The sequence below is a fragment of the Triturus cristatus genome, chromosome 4_2 (genome assembly GCF_964204655.1).
Source record: "Triturus cristatus chromosome 4_2, aTriCri1.1, whole genome shotgun sequence".
NCBI classification, from domain to species: Eukaryota; Metazoa; Chordata; class Amphibia; order Caudata; family Salamandridae; genus Triturus; species Triturus cristatus.
Genome location: NC_140586.1, coordinates 416,451,193 through 416,477,046, shown reverse-complemented (window position 1 = coordinate 416,477,046; position 25,854 = coordinate 416,451,193). Strand labels below are relative to the sequence as shown.

Here is a 25,854-nt window from a genome sequence, read left to right as displayed (position 1 = left end):
AAGCCAGATTAGCAATAGTTCCATTTGTTTTCTTGATGTGGAATTATACATTCAGCGCAATGAGTTACAAACTAAAATGTATCGAAAACCAACACCCGGAAATGCCTAATTGCATGCCTCGAGTCATCATCCAGCACACCTGATCAAAAGCATACCGCACGGGGAAATGCTCCGCATTAGAAGAATGTGTAGCACTGATCAGGACTGTTTTGAGGCTCAGACTAATTGTAGGGAAATATTTTTGAGAAGAGGTAATCTCCCGGAATTGCTTGATAAAGCAATCTGCAAAGCTAATAACTCCAGCAGTTGGTTGGTAACACCATACAAAAAAGATACAAAAGAGAAAGAGCAAATAGAGCAAAATGAAACACGATTAATTCTAACCTATAACAATCAGAATCAGAGTATTCGTAAAATTGTAAACAAGAATTGGGCCCTGATTGCTAGTGATCCTGTGTTGGGTAAACACTTGGCCCATTCCCCCAGTATTACGTACTGGAAGGCTAAATCTATGAGTAATTTTTTAGTCTCAAGCAGCCCAGAGATCAGAATCAACTGCTCATGGCTGAATAGTAGCAAGGGTTTCCTCAAATGCTCAGTATGCAAAGCTTGTAGATATGGTGTGAGTAAAACTGACTATTCGACTCCCCTTAGCAGCACACCTACTCGCATACCTAACAAATTGACTTCAAAAACCGAATACGCGGTGTATGTGCTGGAGTGTCCTTGTGGCCTGCGGTATGTGGTAAGTACCAAGCTTCAGGGCCACGAGAGAATACTCCAGCACATACGCGCCATTACCAACGGCGACACCACGTATCCTATGGCCAGACATTTTGAGGAAACACATACCCAAAAACCCACCAGGCCTTAAGTATTTTGTAATTGATTCAGACCCACCGCAGAGAAGGGGTGGGGATCGTGAGTCACTATTGCGTAAACTTGAGACAAGGCACATTATCCTTTTGGATTGCAAAGCCCCTAATGGACTTAATGCTAGTGAAGCTTTTTACACCTATCTCCACTAGATGATTCAGAACCATCAACATATTGTGACTGCCTCTTATCTCCTTTTAACATGTTTTAATTATATTTATGTAATGAAAATCAGATTGACTTTAGCACTGGGTTTGCACCTTTTTTATCTTTCTGCCTATATTTGCACATAGAAATTTGGATCCATTCTGGGGTCGAACATTAGAAGGCCCACATGGGCTTAAATGTCTTCCCCTCAAATCAACATGGAAAGTCAGATGGCATCCTGTGAACTGCACATATCTAGGATATGGCTAAGAGATGTCCTTATAAAATGTTTGTATTCACACACATTCTTTTATTTAGAACTCTCCATTAAGGTGTGAGTAAGACCAATATTAATTTATGCCACAATACCAGTCACCTTTCATACAACGGGTTTACATCAGTACTGTATTATAACGCAGCTATTTATGTATTTAAGAATTTATATATTTATTTATAAATATGTTTATGTATTTATATATTTAAATAATTTAAATATTGATGTGATTTTAGATTTTTAGAAATGTATTCTAATTAATCTCTGTACTGTTTGCCTAGTGTGATTATGCAACATAAGACATTTATAGGTGACTGTTTCCAATCATTCTATTTTACATATATTCGGAGTATTTAGGATCTAATCCTCCACTGGCATTAGATCAAGATTTTTTCCATGTCTATTGAATCTTAGGCAGTAGGTCATGCACTTTGCACTTTAAATAACATTGTACTTCCTCTTTCGTGTCACGTGATCAAGGCCCCACGTGGGCTGAAACGCGTCATGGTGGTGATGGTGTCGGGCATCTAATAAATCACTTTGCACCATTCAACGGGCGCTTCATCTTTTGGTCAGAGCGATATTGTGTCTGCTGGATGACTTTACCTCATATATATATATTGTGTATCCATTGTGGATTATTTATATTCTTTTATGTGGTATATGTTCAACACAATTGCATTTGAGCATTTTGGCCCTTTAAATAATTTTTGAGCACTAGGTTTATTTAAACCAATGAGAAGAGCAGTAATATGTGCCTATTTTGTCTTTCACACTATATATTTGCACTGATAGGTCCTGCGCGTCATGTGATCAAGGCTGCCGTGGGGCAGTCGAAACGCGTCAGGCTGGGCACTTGCTTTGAATAGCTACGCTTTTATCTGCAAAAAATAAAGGAAAAACTTGTTCTCCTTGATTGTGGTCCGTACCTGTTTCTTGCGCCCGTGACTGGGGTAGCTCAGGATTGTGGATTCCTTATAATTCAACGGAGTCAGCTGTCTTCGTTTTACGGACCCTCCCTTCGCGCTGTGGCTGGTAATCTAACGGCTGAAATCACGGAAGTGAATTGTGTTGTAATCCATGAAGGATATACGTAACCAGCCCCCCGCTAAGTGACAACGGAAGTAAGAGCGTTATCTCACCGATCAGATTGAAGTGCGACGGTCCTGGAGAGTCGGAGGACGCTTAAGGTTTCCGTAGCCGATATCTTTTGAGGTGAGCAGCTCGTTTGTTCTAAGCACCTATTACAGCGGGTAGAAGGGATAGAGATACATTGTAGCTTCACGGGGACGAGACATTACGTTCATCGACTTTTGTGTGAAGCGCACGCAGATTTGAAAAACGCCATGCTATCAACAGCTGACGCGATAAAGGACCGGGAAGCAGCAGCTAATGCCCTATTTTCGAACATTGTTCAAGCTGAATTACCACACAATGCTGATATTCCCCCCATTACCAATAATGATACCAGAACTCTTTTAAAAAGGCTTGAAAAGCTTCATCGAAATGAGATGACTAAATGGTGGGAAAAGAAATCATTAGAGAAGTATAAAGAGGTTGGTAGAGTACCGCGAGGACTAAGGGTAATGATCGCTCCCTCTTTTGAAAACCCAAACCCTATGATGTTAAAGGAGTGGGCTACTAATAACCTGGATGCATCAATGAATATGGTGTCAATTTTGATTAAATACGCGGAAATTGATCGTGTAGGAATTCTCAAAGAAATCGAAGAAATAAATGCTATGCTGGAAAATAATGAACAAAAAGAACAAATTAATAAAGGAAGAGAGGAAATCACAGCAAAACTAAAGAAGCATGAAGAGATAATAAAAGAAAGGAAGATTTATAAGTTTGCACGCGACAAAAAAGACTATGAGACTGGGCGTGTTTTTACTTTTTCAAAAAAATTCGATAATATTAAGCGCCAAGCGCTTGCTAATGGAGGAGCAAAGAACACTGCAAGTACAACAAGCGCTTTGCCTATACAGAGTGATCGATCTTCAGTGGAATCCAGTAGCTTAGAAAGCAGCAATTTCGATTCAGATGAGGAGCAGCGGCAAACCATGGCACAAGTACCAACCAATCTTGCACCAGGAGAAGAGCTTTCTTTTTTAGTGGAGGACCGCCGGCAAACTCTCAGACCACGCAATCAGAAACCAGGACAAGAAGAAATCAACGGAGAAAACAGAGGCGGAAAATCAAACTTCAGAGGCAGAGGAAGGGGCAGGAGGAATTTCAACAGAAACAAATAGATCAGGTATCTAACGTTATAAATGATAATACAGTAATCAATTTGTCGGACATAACTTTAACTGTGGCAGAACAACAACTATTATCTTTAGGTTTGTCATACTGTCCTATGAGTTGTTTCAAGTATACTCAAACACGAGTAGATGTCTTTAAATGTATCCGCAAACTAAAACTTAGAAAACACTTTCAATTGAATCAAGCGACGGACAAGGCATCTCAGAGCAGAAATACCCATAGTCTGAGCTCCAACCTCCAAGTAGCGGATGTGGGAACTCTGATTACAGTACAGGATCTGGCTAATTCCAACAATACACAGGGAATTTGTACACAAGAAAAACTCTTGGAAGCTGGCATAGCGTGCAATACTCCCATTGCTAGCCCATTTAGACCTCCATCATCCTTTATACCATTGATGCCAAGGGATGCAATCGATGTGTTTAGTGATTGCATGATAGAGGACTTAAAGAAGTTGAATTGTGAGGTCATGCATCAAAATAGACAACGTAGTCAAGCTGAAATCCAATACACTAAACTCATCCAAAAGTTACAAAAACATACAGAGGTCATTATTAATAAAGCAGATAAAGGTGGAAATATTGTTTTATGGCCTCGCTCAATGTATATGGAAGAAGCTGAATTGCACCTCAAAGATCTTAATTGTTATCGTAAAGCCAGCTTCCAAGATTTAAAATTGAATAAAGAATTTGTCTTCAATGAGTTGGCACGATGGAAACGTTCAGGACTATTATCTAAGAATGAACACAGTTTCCTGAAAAATGAGCATCCTATGACTCCTTTTCTTTATTTTATTCCTAAAATTCATAAAAATGTGGTTCCAGTCCCAGGCAGGCCTATTATTTCGGCCCAAAAAAGTTTATTGGAGGCAATGTCGAAATACGTTGATCATTTTCTGCATGAATTTGTTGAAAATTTGCCTTCTTTCATCAAAGATACTGGACATTTTTTATGTAAAATGAAAACTGTTAAATGGGATGAGGATTGTTTACTAATTGTGATGGACATTAGCTCATTGTACACCAGTATTCATCATAGTGATGGTATTAATGCTATACGCTATTACTTGGATAAAAGAAACATACACATGTATGAACATAACAAAATGCTGACAGAAATGATTGAGATCTGCCTAACCCGCAATTATTTCCTATTTAATAAGGAGATTTTTCAACAATTACGCGGTGTGGCGATGGGAGCATGCTTCTCCCCCAGCTACGCGTGTTTACACGTGGGCTGGTGGGAGGAGCATGTATTGAGAGGAACCCACCAAAAAAGTTTTGATCAACATGTGCTTCACTGGTGGAGATTTATAGATGATGTCTGCCTAATCTGGAAAGGTTCAATAGAAACAGCAGAAAACTTTATTAAAACCCTGAACGATAACACCCTTAATTTGAAATTTACATCAGAGATTAGTAAAGAGAAAGTTCAATTCTTAGATGTAGAAATCTATATAAAAGAAAATAAAATTCAGACTAGACTATATAGAAAGTTAACAGCGGGAAATTCGATCCTCCACGCTAAAAGTGCACACCCTAGACATCTTATACGTAGTATTCCCTATGGTGAATTTTTAAGAATTAAACGGATCTGTAGCCATGATGATGACCGAAAAAACTGTCAAACAGAAGCCTTTAAGAGATTTTTAAATAGGGGATATAAAAAAGAAGAATTAACTAAAGCACAAGACAAAGCTAACAAAACTGGTCACCTTTCTGAAATTGGTGAAACCCCTATCACAGTTGTGCGAACTGAAGAAAAGACAGGTATGACCATCACTGAGTCAAATAACGAAATTAGATTGATAACTAACTTTTGTAGACAAGAGAGAAAAGTCCGCAAAATCTTATATAAAAATTGGCCAATTGTTAAATCAGACATGACTTTGTCCAGGATCTTGCCAGTACTTCCGAATCTCACTTTTAGAAGAGCACCCTCTATGAGGGATGCCCTTGTTAAAAATAGCCCTGAGGTTATAACCTCTAACACCTGGCTAACAGCAAGATCCGGATTTTTTAAATGTAGTTCATGTCGTGCCTGTAAATTTGGCAAAAACACTTCAGAATATGTTACAGCTTTTAACTCTGAACCAATTAAAATACAAGGACACTATACCTGTAGAACAGATTATGCAATATACGTTTTAGAGTGCACTTGTCATCTACAATATGTAGGAAGCACCAAATTGCAAGTATTTAACCGAATTCTGCAACATCTCAGGGCAGTGGTCAACTCAGATCCGAGCTATCCAGTAGCGAGACATTTGAAATTGGTACACAATAACGAGCTAAAAGATCTGAAGTATTTTGTTATCTGCTCAGTGCCCAAAAATTTCAGGGGAGGCAACAGAGAAAAAAGACTACGACAAGTAGAATCTGAATTCATTATGCTACTTGATTCGAAAATGCCCAATGGACTTAATAACAGTGATGATTTGCACAATTTTTTATAAGATAATGAGTTTTATAAAATGGTCTCATCATTGACAAATAGCCGGTAATTTTAGTCTAAATTTTATCTATATAGACTGGGAATATTGCCGAAAACTCAAATCTAGAGACTTGTCTAGTACAACTTCAATAATTGGTTTTATGATCTATAGTTAACATATTTATTTATTTATGTATTTTGATGAGTAAATGTATCACAGACAATATTATGACAGGATCGGTGATAGTCCCATTGTACTTGGTTTTATCTGATTTCGGATTTTATTAGGTTTTATAGGATATAGTTACCGGCTAATTGCACTAAACTATAGATAAACTATTTATTATTTAATTCAATTATTGTATTGGCCAGTTTTTTAGGTTTGAATGTCTTGAGATATTACGTTATATTCTATGATATCCTCCTGTCTTTCTTTATTAGATTTACCCGATGACTCATTCTTGGAACATAACAAAGGAACGCGATATTAGAAAAATGCTTGAAACTATTGATTTGAAACAAAGGAAAGAGACTTTTTTTCGAGGGAACTTTACAAATACGCTGCTACCCTCTGTATTTATACTGTTATCCAATGTGTAAATAGATTTTTGGAATGTCTTGGCACTTGCACATATGCACTTTATTTTTTAATTATTTGGCACTATTTAATGTACTGTCAAAATCTTATTATGAGATAAAAAATATATTTTCAGTGCTCAGAATTTTAATGAGGGTAAAAACCACAAAAAGATTACATTATGTACTTATATAGATATAAACGAATGAAGATTGATTTTAGAACACTTTATTTGTAATAGGAGCACTATGCTCTGATTCTGTATTCCATTGTGGATTATTTATATTCTTTTATGTGGTATATGTTCAACACAATTGCATTTGAGCATTTTGGCCCTTTAAATAATTTTTGAGCACTAGGTTTATTTAAACCAATGAGAAGAGCAGTAATATGTGCCTATTTTGTCTTTCACACTATATATTTGCACTGATAGGTCCTGCGCGTCATGTGATCAAGGCTGCCGTGGGGCAGTCAAAACGCGTCAGGCTGGGCACTTGCTTTGAATAGCTACGCTTTTATCTGCAAAAAATAAAGGAAAAACTTGTTCTCCTCGATTGTGGTCCGTACCTGTTTCTTGCGCCCGTGACTGGGGTAGCTCAGGATTGTGGATTCCATATATATATATATATATATATATATTCACTGAAAAAACCAAAGGTTTCAGGGGCGTTTTAGTTAGGAATTGGCATTTAAAAAACCTTAGAAATTCACTGAAAAAACCATAGGTTTCAGGGGTGTTATAGTTAGCTGGACATTTCCCTCATACAAAACCCTAGAAATTCCCCTGTTATAGTTAGTTCAGCTAACTATAACTCGCGCCCCCGCAATGCACTGCTGATGACGTCACATATTACGTCACTCATGACATGGTCAGTGACATCACGCATGACATCACTGATGACATCTCAATTTGTATATTTTTCAAATTTAGTGTGTCAATTTCATTAATTACGTATTTTTTAAAAACTTTTTTATCACCATTTTTTAAACTTATTTTTTCAATTAGTTCTTTTAAAAATTAAAAAATATTATTTGAACTTAATGGGTTTTTCAAACATATTTTTTTAACTATAAGTTCAAAACTTTATTTTATATATATTTTTTCAATGTTTTTGGATCCGCGCACCCTAAGCGCACCGTTCTCGATCCCTACGCGATGGCATCCGCACATGATAAGCGTTGGGTAAGTGTTTAGTGCGTGATTGCAATGCGACCGGTACGCGACTCCCAGCCTATACGTGACACGTTCGATGTACGTAATGCGACGTTTACGCGCTTCTGCGATGCGTCATATGCGTCTATGACGCGGTAGGTGCGCGGATCCCGCGAAATATTTAACATTTAAAAAAACATATATATATGTATTTCATGTGAATAATAATTGAAGACAAACCCTAAACTAGTCTTAAAACTAATATATTTTCACATCTAATCATATAATTTTTTAAAATTCAATTTCGAGGATGCGCGCTGGGTGCGTGCTGCGTAAGTTAAGGGTGCGCGGATCCCATGTGACCTGCAAAAAAGAGATTTGATTGGTTCATTACACTTCCTCTTCTAACTATGGAAAGACCCCACCCATTTCAATCATTCTTCTTTGACCTTCTTTAGAGCACCATCTCTTTGGAGAGAAGAAGATTTTTTAGACTAAGTTTACACTTAGCTCTAACTTTTTTCAACCAAAAATGGCTTCAGGGCAGCAGGCATCACCTGCATCACCTCATACTTCTGAGGATGAATTTTTGGCGGAGGCACCACCCAAAGAACGTTTTTCTTCAGTGGTGTGGACATTTTTTACTTTTCCCGACGGGCAGAATAAGTCCAATGCCACCTTGGTCATGTGCAAGATTTGCAAAAGAGTCCTGTCGCGAAGGGATCCTAACAAGAAATACTCGTGCGGCACAGCAAGTATGATGAAGCACATCCAAACAATCTTGCACAAGAAGAGTGCCGACGGATGAGAAACACTCCTGCTCCTGCGCCATCCACCTCATCGCAGCCGAGAACCTCAAGAGTGCATCCATCAGCCCAAACCTTGGACATCCGTCCTCAATTTCAATTTTTAAAAGTGCTCTGCACTAAGTGCAACGCGACTTTGTGCTATGGTGAGCAGTCGATCGATCTGATCTGCCGCCGGCAAGAAAGTCACATTTGCTAGTTTTTTTTTTTGTTTTTTTATTGTTCCCTGAAGTTCATTGTTTGGTTTCTCCTGTTTTTTTTTTTTTTTTTTTTTTCAGAAAACTAAAAAACAATTATAAAAGAAGAACAAAAAAAAAAGTTCTTGTAAGAACTAACTTTCCTGGTTTGAAAAAAGAGTTAAATTTCTTTGTTAGTGTTAGTTTAGATGAATGTATGTGTAGTACGTAATTGACTGAATGAATGCATTAGTAGCGTATAGTGAATGTATAAGTGCAGATCTATGAGGAAGTGCTGCAGCATCACACAGTAACCTCTTTAACTGCAGTGTGCTGTAGTACTTCCAAAGCACAGGGATGCAACATATGTACATAAATATGTTGCAAATCTATGCTTCTGTCTGCATGGCTTCTTAAACTGCAGCCATGTGGTGACAAAGGCACCCTTGCACCATAGGGCAAGGATATCTGTGTCATGTGCTGTTTGGTTTTCTACAGGAAGACACACCTTCCTGCACAAAAACAATGAGAAAATGCATTTTTTCTCCTTCAATGTATGCTGAACATTTCAGCATGCATTGAAGATATAAAAATGTGGAGAAATTAAAACAATTCCCCTTGTTGTGCTTTCCTACACCAATTTTAGAATGGTGCACCATTCACACACATAGAGATTTAGGATTTCTGATAAATCTAGACATGTGTCTTGTTCTATGAGTATTAAGTGCAATCATGCACAACAACACTTATAGAACACCCTTTCAACACAAAGTGGTCTGCATGATGAGGTTGTATTTAGATGGAGTATAAAAAGTGCACAGAGTGCCTTTTCCTCTCTTTGTAAATATGAAAGAGTATCTTACACAATAACTATGTTACAAAAAGTGACATATTTCCAGTTTTAAAATTCCTTGCGAATGATAAAAGGTAAGCACAGAGTTTTGTCTGCAAAGATGTTCAAAGAAGAATGATTGAAATAATTGCGGTCCTTCAATAGCTAAAATAGGAAATATTATAAACCCCTCAAATCTCTTTTTTAGCAGGTCACATGATATCTGATTATGGTCAGATTTCAAAACTTCAAAGGTATAAACAGAGTGTTTTTAGAAACATGTTTCAACTTTGTAGCTTCCTGCAGACCTCCTCATTCTGCATATTGAGACTTAGTTAAACGTACCTTCACAGTAATAGAAATAAAAAATGGTACACTTTTTTTCACATTTTCATTCCAATCTGAATTCATAAAAATTGCTTGTTTTAAAATTTGGATCTGTGAAAGAAAAGGAAAAAAATATATAACATGTAATAATACATTTTTTACAACACAGCATAATTTCCACAAAGTAATTTTTTTGCCTTTTTTGCTGTTCTCAGAATATATTAAATTTCACTAAAAATAGTGATTTCAATCGTACTCATCACTTAACAGCGGGTAAAAAAAAACCCAACATGCTATTCTCAAAAAAAAAAACAAGATACAAATCACAGATATATATGTTGCCGATTACCATCGCTGGCAACCCTTGGTGTGACCGTTTCTGGCCTGGGGAGTTGGGCACGCCTCCAGAACCGGCTGAGGTGGTTAAGAGCCTGGGCATCCAGGTGGACAGCAAGCTGTCCATGAAAAAGCAAGTCACAGCTGTGGTGGGCTGCTGCGTCGGCCTCCTTCGCCAACTCAGGAAAGTTTCCCCGCTGCTCTCTTTTTCCACCCTAAGGAGCGCGGTTTCTGCAATGATTTTGGCTAGGCTGGACTATGGCAATTCATTGTATATAGGACTCCCACAGGGCCTCTTAAACAGAATGCAGACAGTCATGAACGATGCTGCCAGGCTCAATTTCAAGAATCCGAGGAGTACCCAGGCATCCCCCCTCCTGCGGGAACTCCATTGGTTGCCAGTTAGGCAGAGGCTAATGTTCAAGGGGCACTGCATTGTACACAAAGCGCTTCATGGCAGAGCACCCACCTATCTGAAATCTCGCCTGTCCCTTTACAAACCAGGGAGGGTGCTTAGATCTGCTGATTCCATATATCTGGTTCAGCCACGCTGTAGACTGACCACTGTGGGTGGGCGTGCTTTCTCACATACTTTGCCAGCTATGTGGAATAAACTACCGCTGAAACTCCGCAATGAAAAGAAACTAATGCCCTTCCGCAAGCAATTAAAAACTGTGCTTTTCCAGCAAGCGTGGGGTGGCCGCTAAACTTTAATCTGATGCATCTTTTTATTGTATAGCTGATCCTAACAAAGCGCTTAGAGACCCCTGGGTTATAGTGCGCTATACAAGTCACAAGAAATAAATAAATAAATAAATATAAAATGCATACAGCTAACAAAATGTTATAAGTTTAACTTACAAAAACTGTAAATGTTGTCACTTTAAAATATTCACCGAATCTAAGAATGAATTTTTGGAGGATGCACCATGCCCACAACGTTTTCCTTCAGTGATGTGGAAATTTTCTACTTTTCTCGATGGGCAAACAAAGACCAATGACACCTTCGTCACGCGCAAGATTTGCAAAAGAGTTCTGTTACGAGGGTTTCCTAACAAAAAATACTCGTGCGGCACAGCAAGTATGATGAAACACCTAAGGACCCTTCATCCAAACAATCTTGCACGAGAAGATTGCAAACAGATGAGAAACACTCCTGTTCTGTATCTGTAAAAAAGAATCACAAATAAATGTATATTAATAACTTTCAAATTGATACTATTCCATTACTGTACAAACACATTTTATATAAAAACTGACTAAGAAACTATAGCCCTGAACCGCAAGTGTGACGATGGTTAAAACACTACATGCATAGTGCATACTACTTTGAAGCAGTTCATGCCCTAAAGCCTGCCTCACTAAAAGACTACATGCTAACTGACTAAATGATTACAGTACTATAAGGAGACACACTGGGTGAGTGACAGGGTGTTTGCTAGAAGTGTATGAATACTAACTAGGGATTTGAAGGTGTGAAAGATAACTGTGTAGGTGATTAGAGGACTGCATCCATAACGCATAGGCATTTTAAGCAGTCCATGTGCTAAGGCCTGGCTCACTGCATGACTACTTGTGTACTGACTGAATGATTAGAGTACAGCAAGGAGAGTGCGTAGGTGAATTTATAAGTGGTAGGCTTTTCGCACAGGGAATGGATTAGTACTTGGTACTGAATGGGTCACTAGAGCAGTGCAAAGGGAGTGACAGGATGTTTGCTGGACTGTATGGATACTGACTAGGGAATTGAAAGTGTGAAAGACAAGTGTCTAGGTGGTTAGAAGACTGCATACATAGTGGATAGGGGTTTGAAGCAGTCCATGTGCTAAGGCCTGGCTCAGTGCATGAATACTTAGGCACTGACTAAATGATTAGAGTACTCCAAAGATAGTATCTTGGTGAATTTATAAGTGTTTGCGTTTTGGCACAGTGAATGGATTAGTACATGATGCTGAATGGGTCACTAGAGGTCTGCAAAGGGAGTTACTGGGTGTTTCCTGGAAGTGTATGGATACTGACTAGCGAATTGAAAATGTGAAAGACAAGTGTATAGTATGTTACAAGACTGCATGCATACTACATAGACATTTGAAACAATCTATGTGGTAATGTATGGTTCACAACATGAGTACTTGGAAACTGACTAAATCATCAGACTACTGCTAGCTTAGTGTCTGGGTGAAACTTTAAGATTTTTAGTTCTGGCACAGTGAAGAGAATAGTACATGGAACTGCACTTTCGTGTCAAACCCTGACTCATTTTATCAATGCATAAGTAAAGAATAGCTTCTAAACCTACTAAAACTTGACAACATGACCGATTTTAAAACAGTTATCTGTCATCAAATACACTATGTTACCAAATGCTTCTCTCACAATCCTTACCCAAATGTACACAGACTCACCGTGTGATTTTAGACAAGCAACACTATCCCTAGCAGTTTACCAAAACTCATTCACTAGTCTAGAAGAGGTAATGGTACTGCACACAATCTACATATTTAAGTACAGCACATTAGTGTCAAAGCATGACTCATTTAATCAACGCATAAGCAAAGACTGGCTTCTAATGCTACTAAAACTTGACAACATGACAGGTTTTGAAAGAGTTATCTGCTAAAAAATACACAATGTTACCAAATGCTTCTCTCACAGTGGTTCCCAAATGCACACAGACTCACAGTGTGATTCTAGACAACCACCACTATACCTAGGACTTTACCAAAAATCATTCACCACTGTGGAACTGATAAGGGGAACTGCACACAATGTACATATTTCAGGACTGCACTTTTCTTTCAAAGCCTGACTCATTTAATAAAGGCATAATCAAAAACTGGCTTCTAATTTTACTAAAACTTGACAACATGACAGGTTTTTAAAAAGTTATCTGTCAGAAAATACACGATGTTACCAAATGCTTCTCTCATAGTGGTTCCAAAATACACACTAACTCACAGTGTGATTCTAGACAAGCACCACTATCCCTAGGAGTTTACCAAAACTCATTCACTACTGTGCAAGGTGTAAGGAGACTACACACAATCTACATATTAAAGTACAGCACATTAGTCTCAAAGCATGACTTATTTTATCAATGCATAAGCAAACACTGGCTTCTAATGCTACTAAAACTTGACAACATGACAGGTTTTAAAACAGTTATCTGTCAGCAAATACACGATGTTACCAAATGCTTCTCTCACAGTGGTTCCCAAATGCACACATACTCACTGTGTGATTCTAGACAAACAACACTATCCCTTGCACTATACCAAAACACATTTCTTCATCTAGAAGTAGTACTACATTTTAGTATAGATACATAACATAACTCATTTCACAAATTCATAAACAATGACTCGTTTCTAATTCTACCAAAATATAAAAACAACACAGTTATCTGTCTGCAAACACATGAAAAACACATGATTATCACAGAATGGTTTCTACATGCACACACACTGTCAATAAGATTGTAGAGAGTAAAAGTACTCCCTACACTTTAGCAGGAGAAATACATTAGTCTGATTAAAATGAAAATAGTCTACATACATCCCCTCACAAATAAATAACTCACCTTTCAAGTTGTTTTGTAGATTAAAAAGTATATCAGTCACTCACCATATTTTCTTTTACAGAATCTCTGCACTGTGCACCTCTCAGCAAAAACAAAGAATGGAAAAGTTTCCCTTTCATTTTCCACACATATACATGTAAACATCAAATCACAATCCTTCACACATAAACTCAAAAGCAAACACACATTTCTATTGGTTAAACATTTCAACCCTTTCCAACTGAAATACATTTCAACCCTTCCCCCAATCTGCCTTCTACCTGTTACCATAGAAACAGCTCATGGAACACTGCACTGAGCACACAGGTCACAAGTTCAGCACACAATGTTGCTAAACAAGACAGGAAGTGTGCTTGACTTTTCAACATATCAGCTTATCATATATAATGTTCCTTACAATCTGTTTTTGTCAACCAATAAGAATCATACCTTTAAAAAACAGAAATATACACCCTACCTTTCAGTGTAGAAAGTAGTCATGCAACCAATGATTTCTTGTCTTCTTAAAAAAAGAAATTCCGTGGATCCGTGCACCCAACGTGAGAGAATCCATTCAGCCGTTTAAAAAAAAAAAATGGGACCGACCCCCTAAGCTCCTCTAGAGGGTCAGAGTATTTCCACTCTGCCCCTTTATATGTTTTACACACTTATTCCCCTTGCTTCTTCAGCCTCGCTTCTACCGAGGCAGAAAATGGCCGCCAACAGTTCCCGGTTTCGAATGTAGACAGACACTCGACAGCCAATTAGCATTCAGCGCGCGATCGGAAGGGTGCGCGCTCGGTTCGGGGAGGGTGCGCTTACGGTGCGGGTAGGGTCCGCGGATCCTCCCCGGCCATAGATATGTATGTACTTTTAATTCTAATTTTCTCAGGAACTACTGAACGGATTAACACCATTTATGCAAAAGGCACGAGTCTGAACTGAGGACTACCTCTTTGCCAAATTTAGTGTCATTCCGTTCAGCGGTTCGGGCTGTAGCTGCGACAACAGATCCTATGGGAAATTGCATGGGGAAAATGCGTTTTGGGACCCCCCTTTTTTCTCGGCCCCCGCTTGATGAATCACCACGAAACTTTCAAGGTAGGAGCGGAGCGGAGCTGGCCAAAAGTTTAGAAAATTTTGCGAGGATTCGTCAACCGGCGCTAGACTTATTGGGAATAGAATGTTGCGGATTTCCTATGGAAAATAGGTCCTAACTATAACTACCAACTGGCGACCGCCAGTAGGTAATATATATTGATGAATTGATATTATTGTATGGATATCATACAATAGTCTCCATTTAAGCATAGCAGCTTTTCCCATCCACAATGGTCATCTTTTTTTTTCATACACACCTGGCCATTTGTGTTGTCGCATTTATATCCTGAGTAAACAAGGGGGGGGGCAGAGCCAGTAAGTTCAGGGGGAAGGGTGGGAGTGAAGGATCACACCGGTATGAGTGGAGAGGGGGAGAAGAGAGAGAGAGCAGAAGGCAGAAGAACAACAGAGGCTGCAAAGAAGAAAGGGAAGGGGCTTAAATAGATTTCATCAAGCATAGCCAACAGGATTGGCGTCCAAATTGACCAGTGAGTGTTACCAAAAATCCCAAAGGTAACATGTATTATACTATGTTATTTAGCAAACAGTCATGCCTGGTTTAAGGCCAAATTAAGGGAAGGAGTGAGAGGCACTCCTCTTACCTGCAGGTGTGTCTCAGGGGATTGCAGTTGTAGATGAGCAAGCCATCAAACGACCAAAAAGGACATTATTGAATGAGATTATTTGAGTTTGTTTTAAACTTACCTAGACCATCTTAGTATCCTTGTCTATGAGAAAGACAGCTTTCATAAGCCCCTAGATATCCTTCCAGTGTTCTAGCATTTTGTGATCACATACAAATTTGTGAACACTTAATTTGCTCCATTTCAGCATACTTGTTTACTTTCCCCATGTCATGAGGATGAATTTCACTGAGTCTTTTCTGTTTATGGTGAAGCCTATGTTGGCTAGGACTCAGAAGTCAATACCTTTAGTGAGGCTTTGTCAGGCCTCAGCGATGTAACAATTTGCTTGGTGCATAGGGGTAATCAATAGAGTGTACTGAGAGGATTGAAGCAGTATTATTTTTTATAGAGAACTCTGCAGCACTGAGGAGATTGAGGATCCTTCACAAATTTAAACGGGTCACTCAGGATATTGGGGACCTCCCTGAATAGCCCCACTCCTGTAAGAATAGTTCTGATGTTGATTGTCTATAATTGGTCATAGCCCATCACTTAAGCACCTCAGGCTCAAGCACATGGTTTATAGCTTTTGTTTTCTATACACTGAGATATATTTCCTGACTGCAACAGCTGCACTCCCTTCAACCATTCCAATACGTTCAAGACGCCATAAACTGCTTTAAATCTTTGCCATGGCATAATCTGAAATGTACTGTCTTAAAATCTTAGTGCCACATTGATTGAATGAACCCCAGCTATACCAGGGGAAACAGACTATTAAGACATTTTTTTTTGTTTGTAATGCAAGAATTGCATTTAGTGCGTGCTGCCACAGTTTATTTTAGGTTTGTGGCACTACAAATATGCTTGTTATTGTTACCCAACACATCGATTCTCATTTCATTGACCACAGTATGATCAAATCATGAGTTATCTCTCTCGAAATTACCCTGCAGTCAACAGCAACAGTTTTTTACCAAGCGATCTAACCTGAACAAATGTCTGACTTCAAGGTTCAGAAGTGCTTCACCTTCTGCTGCTTCTGAGCATGCTTCATCTGTGCTTAAAACGTGCAGTGCATGTGATAAGGCTAAGTGTCTGGAATTCCTTAACTCACTTCCTATGTCTACAATTTCGGACAAAGACAGATGGTCCTTAGATAAACCTATAGAATTAGATGAGATCACCAAAGCAATCAAGGCTATTCACTCAGGTAAAGCACCTTGGCTTTCCAATTACCTTGTATAAGACTTTGACTTCCTTTATAATTAACCAACATAAAAATGTCTTTGATCAATATGCCTTATTGGGTGGGGTGTCCGGCACGGCTGCTGAGGCCACTATTGTGGTCATACCCAAGGAGGGCAAGGATCATTCAGACCCCCAAAATTTCCGCCCCATCTCCCTTTCAAATATGGAAGCCAAAATCTTCGTGAAAATCCTTGCCAATAGACTGGAGAGCCACATTCCCCGGCGTATCCATTTTTTTTGTTGTAAATATTTTTAGTGGCATTTCTGATCATGTATAAAACTTTCACATGTACAATTAGAGAATGTGATATCAAAACAATTACAATGTATATAATATCTGTCCATTTGGGCAATGGGCCCTATATGAAATGTATACCACCTGTGCAGAAAATTAGATATGAGCAAAACCATGCATTCCAGCAATACAATTGCTATGCGGTGTGTATGGCACATAGCGCAAACATTACAGCTCTACCCAGTCCAACGTTTGAATGTGCCCATCGTACCTATCTCCGATCCCTGGGGCCCAGTCTTGACAGGCAAAGGCCAGATATCTGTTGTCTAAACTAATGTAACCTATGTCCATATGCCTTTGCAAGAAGAAAACATTAAAATAAAAGTAAGTAAACAAGAGCAAAACCAGTCCTGTCGGTCACCAACTCTATTACTACTACACTGCATGCGGGAGGGGGAATCCTCGGTTGTTATCTTTAGCCCGGTCGGGTCACCCACCCGCCGTCATGATCATGCCCACTCAGTATTGACATCAATCAGCTATATCTACAGTGGACGGGGGGAAAGAAAGAGAAGGGAGGGGGGCAAGCAACCAGAGAGTGCTTCCTCAAGAGGTGGACGTCGGTCAAGGAGAGCAAGCGGTTGGGGTCAGCCCGGGTCCAGGTCAGGAATAAAGTCGACACGCCCCCTGCATTCCCCTACCTCCTCACTGTACAGTCTCACGACGAGGTCCACCATGTTGGGGCTGTCCCACTCACCTCATCCACACTACTGGGACAAACTGGGTATTCCCAATTAAATAGCACCTCCATGCAAGCTTCTGCAATAGAGACCTGTCGCATGCCCTTCTGTTACTCCTTTTACAGTGCCCTGCCCTCCGCCGCCGCCGCCCAGCGCAAGACCTCCGATTCCCAAATCCCAAACTGCGGTCCCGCAGCAGATTTCCAAGTAATCGCGATTTGCCTCTTGACCAAGGCCAAGGCCAGGTCAATAAATCGACTCCCCACTTTGCGCTTAGGCGGTCTAGGCGGTCTAGGAAACAGACCCAGGAGGCAAACCTCGATTGATTGAGTCAGTGCCTTGCCCAATGTGTCGGCAGGTTTCTTCACCACTGCATCCCAAAACTGTTTTATAGTCACACAGCCCCACATCATGTGGATGAAATCCGCATCCATTTGTCGACATCGTAGGCACTCCCTAGGCTCTCCCCCAAATGCAATCTGAATGCGATGTGGAGTCATATAGCTCATATGGACATATTTAAACTGCAAATATTTAAGGCGTGAGTTACGGGAGACCTTATTGGGAGATCGTAATACACACCTCACCTCTGCGTCAGTTTCCCCAACTTATCCATAATAGTCAAACGGGATTTGTTAAGGGACACCATGCCAGAGACATCTGTACTTTTTGCCATATTCTGGAAAAAGCTTGAATGTCTTCGCTGCTAACTGCTGCGATTACCCTCGACGTGGAAAAGGCGTTTGACAAGGTGTCTTGGTCCTTTCTTCATGCTGTACTTGAGTCGCACAAACTGGGGGACTCAATAAAATGATATTGGCTCTATATGCAGATCTCAAAGCAAACATTAGGGTCAATGGCTCTACCTCCTCTTATTTCCACACCTTCACCAAAGTATGAGACACGGTGTCCCCTCTCTCCCTTACTCTTTTTGCTGACTATTGACCTTTTACTTCAGTTACTTAATGTGAATCCAAATGTCAAAGGCCGTCAGTTTGGACAATACATTTTTAAAACAGCTGCATATGCATACGATATTCTTATCATCTTCGAAGATATTGAGGCAGCTATTCCTGCTATAAATAATATTATTCATGCTTTCTCGAAAATGTCTGGCTACACTTTAAATAAGGACAAAATGGAAGTATTTCCCTTGAACCCTCTATGTCTCCCTTCCCACCTAAGATTCTCAGGTCTCAAGTGGCAATCTACCCATCTCAAACACCTGGAGACATGGTTTTGTAGAGACCTCACTGATACAATACTTTTTAGCGAATCTCACACCATAACCAAGGTCAGGGACCTCTTAAATGCCTGGCCACCCAAATTCATCACCTGGTGGGGCAGACTCCAAACACTTAAAATGATAATCACTCCGATAGTTAATTTCCTATTCTAATGCTGCCTGTGAAACTTTCTTCCTCCTTCTTCCATGAATTGCAGAAGATCACCTCAACGTTCCTTTGGAATGATAGGAGAGCTAGGACCTCCTACAAATCTCAGGCGAGGTCTGCACCATTAGGGAGGTGTAATTTTCCAAACTGGAACCTTTATCAAACGGCCTTTCTTGCAACTCAAGGTCTTCCTGGTTTCTCTCAGACTTGCATAACACTCCTCCATGGCTACACATTGAACGTGATCTCTGCTCCCCCTTTGACATGTCCTCTTTTCTCACGATGTCTAAATTTGTCAGACCCCACTCTCATCGCATTCTTGCTGATAAGGCATATGCTTTAACAAGTACTAGACAAACAACTCCAAGTACCCATTAATACCTCCAGATGGGTGTCCCTGTGGCTCAACCCCAAACTCAATACTAATATTGAAGATATGACTGCGCATATGTGGGCCTCTAAGGGAATCAGATTAATAAAAGACCTATATGATACCAACCATGACCCGCTTCCCTTTTCAACCCTAGCGACGAAACATAATCTCACAAGCCTTGACTTTTACAGTTTTCTTCGAATTAAGGTCAAATTCTCTAAATTTGAGTTATCCAATAAGTCGGCTCTGGTTATGCTAATTAACTCCTGGCAACCCTCGGGACAAATTGCTTCTAGAGTTTACAAATTTCTGTCTGATCCCCCTTTACCAGAAGAGTCACTTATTTGCACAAAGTGGGCCAAACATTTTGATAAAGGGGTTTTTGAGCATATTACAACAGACTCATGGCAAACTACTGGTAAACTTTCCTTGCATAACATAATTGCTCCATCTCTTATTCAGTCCAAATTTTTCACAATTAATCTTTTACACTGGACTCCTGATCGGTTATACAAACTGAAACTAAGATATAATGACAAGTGTTGGAATTGCAATCTTGAGGCTGGCACACATTAACACGTTTTTAGGATGCCACCTATTAAGCTCATACTGGACAGCAATACAAACGCAGGTATCAGCTATTTTCAACACTCTCATTTCTCTGACCTTCACTATGGTAATGCTAGGCCCTTGGGCTTCCCCTACTGCTCTGGCCTTATACTCTACAGATATGTCCTTCTTAGACTTGCTGTTAACCATTGCGGTTAAATTCATACTTACAGAATGCAAGTCCTTTCACAATCTATCGTTCCACACCTGGTGGGCTTGGGTTTCTTATCTCCGTGGGGCTCATACGCCACTCTTCAGCATTCCGAACCACTAAGCTCTAGTAGGGTTTGGCAGTCCCTTGATAATTACATGGAACTAGGCTCTCAGGGTCCACTGACCCTTTCCACTATTGGTTCCTAGGGATCATGCTTGAGTCATGTGATAGACATCCCAACCTATTCCTTGAACTCTTTCCTTCCTTTCCCCCCCTGGCTTTAAATGTATCATATGCAATACACATTATGTTAATTTTTGTGGTACATTATACTTAGTTTTCACTGGTTATACGGCTACTTTCGTGCTCTTGATCAAATTTGTGCTGACTGTTTATATTGCGGATGCATCTCTCTGCTGTGTCCTTCCACATCTGTTCCACTTCTTTGAATCTGACGTACCAATTTGTTCTGTGTAATCAACTGTATTCTCATGTGCATTTTTATTACATGGATTTTATCTGTGTTGCATGTATTTCTGAACGTATGCCTCTTTTTTATTTCTAACTAATAAAAACTACTTGAACACAAAAAAACTTGCAGTACGGTTGTCTTTACTGTACCAGGTTAGCTGTGAGTGACGTTTGCATTGTTGCAGCCATTTTGTACATGAGAGGAATCTTGAATGTGGCTTTGATGATTGAAAAAAGTTTTATTGCACAAAATCCAAACATACAAAACATTTGACTTTTTAAATGCTGGTTTTTATACATTTTGAAGAAAAAAACACGACCATACAGAACAACTAATACAAAGATATTTTCTAAGGGTGACGGGATAATTCTTTCATTCCTTTACAGGTATACTACCAGCAGTAAAGCTCACGTTTCCAATAGTGTCCACAAATGGTTTCAATTGATCATTAAAACGTAAATAACTTGCATGGTATTCCCGATTAAGTTAGCTTGAATAAGAGAAAGGGGCCCATTCTGCCAAGAAGTAACGGGGTTAGGAGGTGAGGAGAGGTGTTGCCTTTTGTATCCCTTGTGAACACATTTTGTTGAAGGGATTTCACAGCAGGCTGGGGAGGCCACATTCCACCTATTAAATATGATGGAACTTGACTGCAGGCTCTTTAACTACATGATGCAATTTGCAGTTTCCAAAGAGGATTGTTTAGAAAAGTATATAATGGCTCTTTATAGGGGTAGCCAAATGTGTGCTCTCACTTCCTGTGATGTCATATGGAGTCACAGGTTTTTGTCTACACTTATGTTGATGTCATGGGGATGAAAAGGGAGTAATATTACTTCCACTATTGGTTCTCGTTAAATTACGCCACAGTTACTTCAACAACATGATCTTACCTTTCCGTGAATTTAACTGCTTGCAGCTAATTCTCACTGTAGAATTTAGAAAATGAAATTATTTTTGCATAGCTCACGAATTAATAGGGCTCTCTGTACGACGACAAACATACACAGAGGATTCTGAATTTCCCACAGACATTATTGCATTGTGAACGGAGCAATGAATTAATGCTCTAAAATCTGTCAAGGTATTTCAGCATGATTTGACGTAAATTATTACATTTTATACTGTTATTTGTATTTTCAAATTAAAGTTTAAACGAGATCCTAGTAAACTATGATGTTGCGTTCCATCTATGCTATTCATGTTTAAAAATCAAAACTGCCAAGCATGACTTTAGGGGCATCCTACTGCTCTATATGAAAAACAACAGACGTAAGGCATTGAAACAGTACATTGGAAGCAGCTCACCACCTAATAAGGTGCAATGTGCTCTTGTGCTTAAAAACCTTCCTCTAATGACTCCATTGTACTTCTGTTCGTGTGAGGTGAGTGGCTTAAGGTAGCAGCTACTACTTGCTTGTTCTCTTCTGGTTATTTCCTCCATCTGCCACTTCCAAGTCCAACCACTGACAAACCATTGCTTAAGAAGTTGGGATTGTTAGAATGTGCCAGACCAAATAGAATCATATCAACATATCAACATAAACCAATAAATTATTGAAATGATGAAGGCCGGGTGACCTATTCCCAGACTTTATTTATGAGTTCTCAGAATCTCGACTTGCTACAACAATTGATGCAGAAACAGCTTCCCATGGCCCTGTTAGAGCAGAAGGTCACAATGCGGAAATGCCCAAACAAACAATTCCCTCATGCTGTGGTACCAACATCATTCCGGCCCAGAGAGGCCAGCAAAAAATGAGGAGCTGCAAAGAAAAAAGTTTTGATAAAACGTAATATGCTGGTAACATCCCAAGATAAAGTCTGTCTTTGCCTCTCACTCACTGCAAGGCCCAGAGTCCATACGTTACATCCATGCTGGTAAAATACTGCACCAATATTACCATATTACATAGATTGAATTGGTGCAGCAGCAGTCAGTTTGGAGTGACCTTTGCACTACTTGACAAAGGCATAATGAACACCTCCACTCCACAGTCAGTCATTGCAAAATTGAAGTGGAAGATTGAGACCTATGTGTAGTGCATTTATGATGGCCACTTCACTCCATTTTATAATTGACACCGTTTACTGTCAATTACTATTCAACAACAAATTGTTCGCACCAACTGTGTTGATCTATTTTGTTCAATGGGAGCACACCAAGGGCCTTATGTATGAGAACTGTTGCATCGCTGCGTGAAAACAGCAATGCAACAGTTTTCACTGCACCCTCATTGCGACATGATTAATGCGTCATATTTACTGTATGACGCATCATGTCACAAGGAATGACAGATAAGTCAGTATAACTGAAGTATCTGTTGACACAAAACTGACGAATTGCTGGAGTTGTGTCGGAAGCGTGATGCAACTCCAGCAATGCAGAGGGGAGGGCTATTATTATAGCAGTGTGTCAGTCTTATGCCTGCTGCGAGGGAGGCGTAAGCTATTGATGCAATGGCGCCCTAGAAGTAATCTCATAGATTTCAATGTGCCACTTCTATGAGGCTTTTCGTGGGGGAATGCCCACCCAGCATACATTACACCTGTGGCAGGTATAATGTGGCGCAGGGGTTTACAAAGTGCAGCATCTGCCTGGATGCGTCACTTTGTAAATAGGGAACAACCCGCCGTATTTTTTATGCCGCCGGTGCGTCACAAAAAGTGACGCAGCGGTAGTGCAAAAGTGTCGCTAGGCCTCATAAATATGGCCCCAAGTCTATAACAGCCAGAATGCACAGAAGTCATTTAGGGGTCGCCAGGGATCCCAGCTGGGACCCCTGGCTTGCTCCTTGCTACCCCTGGCACTGGCTTTGTGACCTCTGGCCTCAGGGATGGCAAAATCAGTGGTAGTAACACAGTGGCAGCTTGTCCTTATGAACGTTGGTTTGGGCTCCACTCTCCACTCTAGTCAATTTTTTTTATTACACTAATGGTGAATTTTAGAACGTTATTTACTATTACTGTATTAAAATATGGAGTACAGTTAGCTAGACTATGACCTTGCCTGGCAGCTGAGGTAAGTAAAAAAATACGCTTTAAAATGTATATTGTGTGCATTCTTGTGGGTGAGTGTGTGTTTTGCGTGAGAGAGAGTGTGCCAGTGGTGGCTCCTCCGCTAAGGTGGAGGAGCGTTGCCCCACAGCTTAACAGTAGTAAAGTAAAGAAAAAATAAAATTACAATAACTCGTGTTATTATAATTTTAAAGTTTCCTTCTGCTGCAGCTTTGCGTTTGGGGAAGGGCTGCTCTGACGACAGAGGAGGAGTGGTTTGCCCACCCCTAAGTGCACATGACTATTTTGGCGGTCCTCTCGGGCAGGCCAAACATTCATGCGCACTTTGCATCTTCTCCATACAGGCTGCACTTCAGCCTGCATGGCGAACATGCCCCGTTCCCCATTCCTGGACTGAGCGCCGATCCACTGCCCTCAGACCAATCACAACGCTGCATTACAGCATTGTGATTGGCTATCGGGAGGCTGGTAGCCGGGTGCTTTCTGCTGCTTCCTGCATCCTGCTGGGGGATTAGAGTCAGAAAGAAGAGGACGGAGGACAGGCGGCAGCCGTCCGTCCAACACAGGTAAGTGTTTTTTTTATTTTTACTTTTTTCGGCCCTCCCTCCACCACCCGGGTCCGGTAGCAGCTGCTACTGGAGTGTGTGTGAGTGTAACCATGTGAAAGTTAAGGTGAAAGGGCGTGTGATGTCACTTCCACTACCCCTTGCATTTTGGTGAATTGACATCCATGACAGAACGCATTAGAATGTGAAATTAAAGCCTAGCAGTGTGTATAGTTTCCAAGATGAGGTGACCACCTTAAGTGCACTTATCAGTTGTGGAGCTGCTGCTTTTCAGATTTATCGGCACACAAGCCACATTATGATGCAAAAAAGAAGCCATTCGCATCTTTGTTTGCCAACATACTGTCTCTTCTTGGTCCTGGGTGGCTACTGCATTCAACTTCTGGCTGAAATGTGGCAAGCGTGAGGCGACCCAGCTCTCTGAGGTGAGGTAATGTCTTCTGTTCTCAGTGGCGCGGCTGGTGATGTGCATTTACCAGAGACTGTGCTTGTCCATGGGACATCATGAGTGAAGGCACACAGGCGCGTAGACTGGAGGGAGGATGTTCGAAGAGACGGCTTCATGAAACGACTCTGGCAGAGCCAAGCACGTGGAAGCAATTCTCCAGATCGCGTTAAAGGCACACAGTGGAGGAAGGATACAGATGGAAAGTAGTGCGTCAATAATGCTGTGTTCGACCATCCTCCCATTTTCTATCAATTGCTGTTGAAGTCAGATGTCCCAATGCCAACAAGCAGTGATATCAGAAACGCTAAGTTCCCAAATATGTAGATTAGAAAAAAGAACATTTCAGTTTTCACCTAAAATAAAGAAAATACATGTACATTATTTTGCGAAAGAGCAGGTATGCTGCACATGTTGCTCTTTGGAGTGCATAGAAATGTACATCGAAAGCCTCGAGGCAAATCAGCACTAAAACAGGTTTGTAAAAGGGGAATGCCATTGTCATGCGCCTGAATGCCACGCGTGTTGAAAATGCACTCTCCAGCACATTCATAAATATAATGTGGATATAAATATTGATAGAATAAGTTAAGTGGAATTACTTTGTTCACACTGGGAGTTGCATGTTACTCTGTAAATTCAAAACGCAGTGAACTCAGGATGGTGCCTGAAAAAAACATGCTGACTTATAAAATGCAGGTTATGCCCCACATTATACGACAAGAAGCGTGAACAACGCACAGGCATACAAAGTAAACATATGTGGAAGTCCAACCACGTCTATCCACAAATGAAAAATGTAGTACTACAAGAAGACAGACTGAGATCATCGAGGAATACATTATGGTGCCAAGGTTTTTTCCCATGTGCATTGCATAGATCGAAGCTGATTATTAAGTCATTGCAAATTAATTAATTCATGCATGAGTCTGTAACAATACGTTTCTCCAGGCTGCAAACAACTTTAAAATGTTGGTCTCAGGAATCATTCGTCAAATAACATTACATTTGTTTCCGTTTGACTTAGAGGTGAAGTGTGTGACATTCACATGCATGTTTAGAGGTGAGAACATAAGAACATCCATGATAACTCACATTATGGTTAAGCA

At 40.2% G+C, this 25,854-nt stretch overlaps 1 protein-coding gene across 2 annotated transcripts in view; it reads right to left on the bottom strand.

Annotated features, from left to right (window-relative positions):
• Nucleotides 1-20,940: 20,940 nt before the first annotated feature.
• LOC146834490 (ferric reductase 1-like) overlaps nucleotides 20,941-25,854 on the bottom strand; it is a 439,656-nt gene continuing 434,742 nt past the window's right edge. Inside the window, exon 18 of one of the 2 annotated variants that reach the window (XM_085601878.1) lies at nucleotides 20,941-25,101. In XM_085601878.1, the coding sequence (XP_085458004.1) occupies nucleotides 24,997-25,101 (105 nt within the window). In that variant the 3' untranslated portion in view covers nucleotides 20,941-24,996. The remainder of the gene's footprint in view (nucleotides 25,102-25,854) is intronic. The other variant, XR_014960631.1, reaches the window with a different exon arrangement.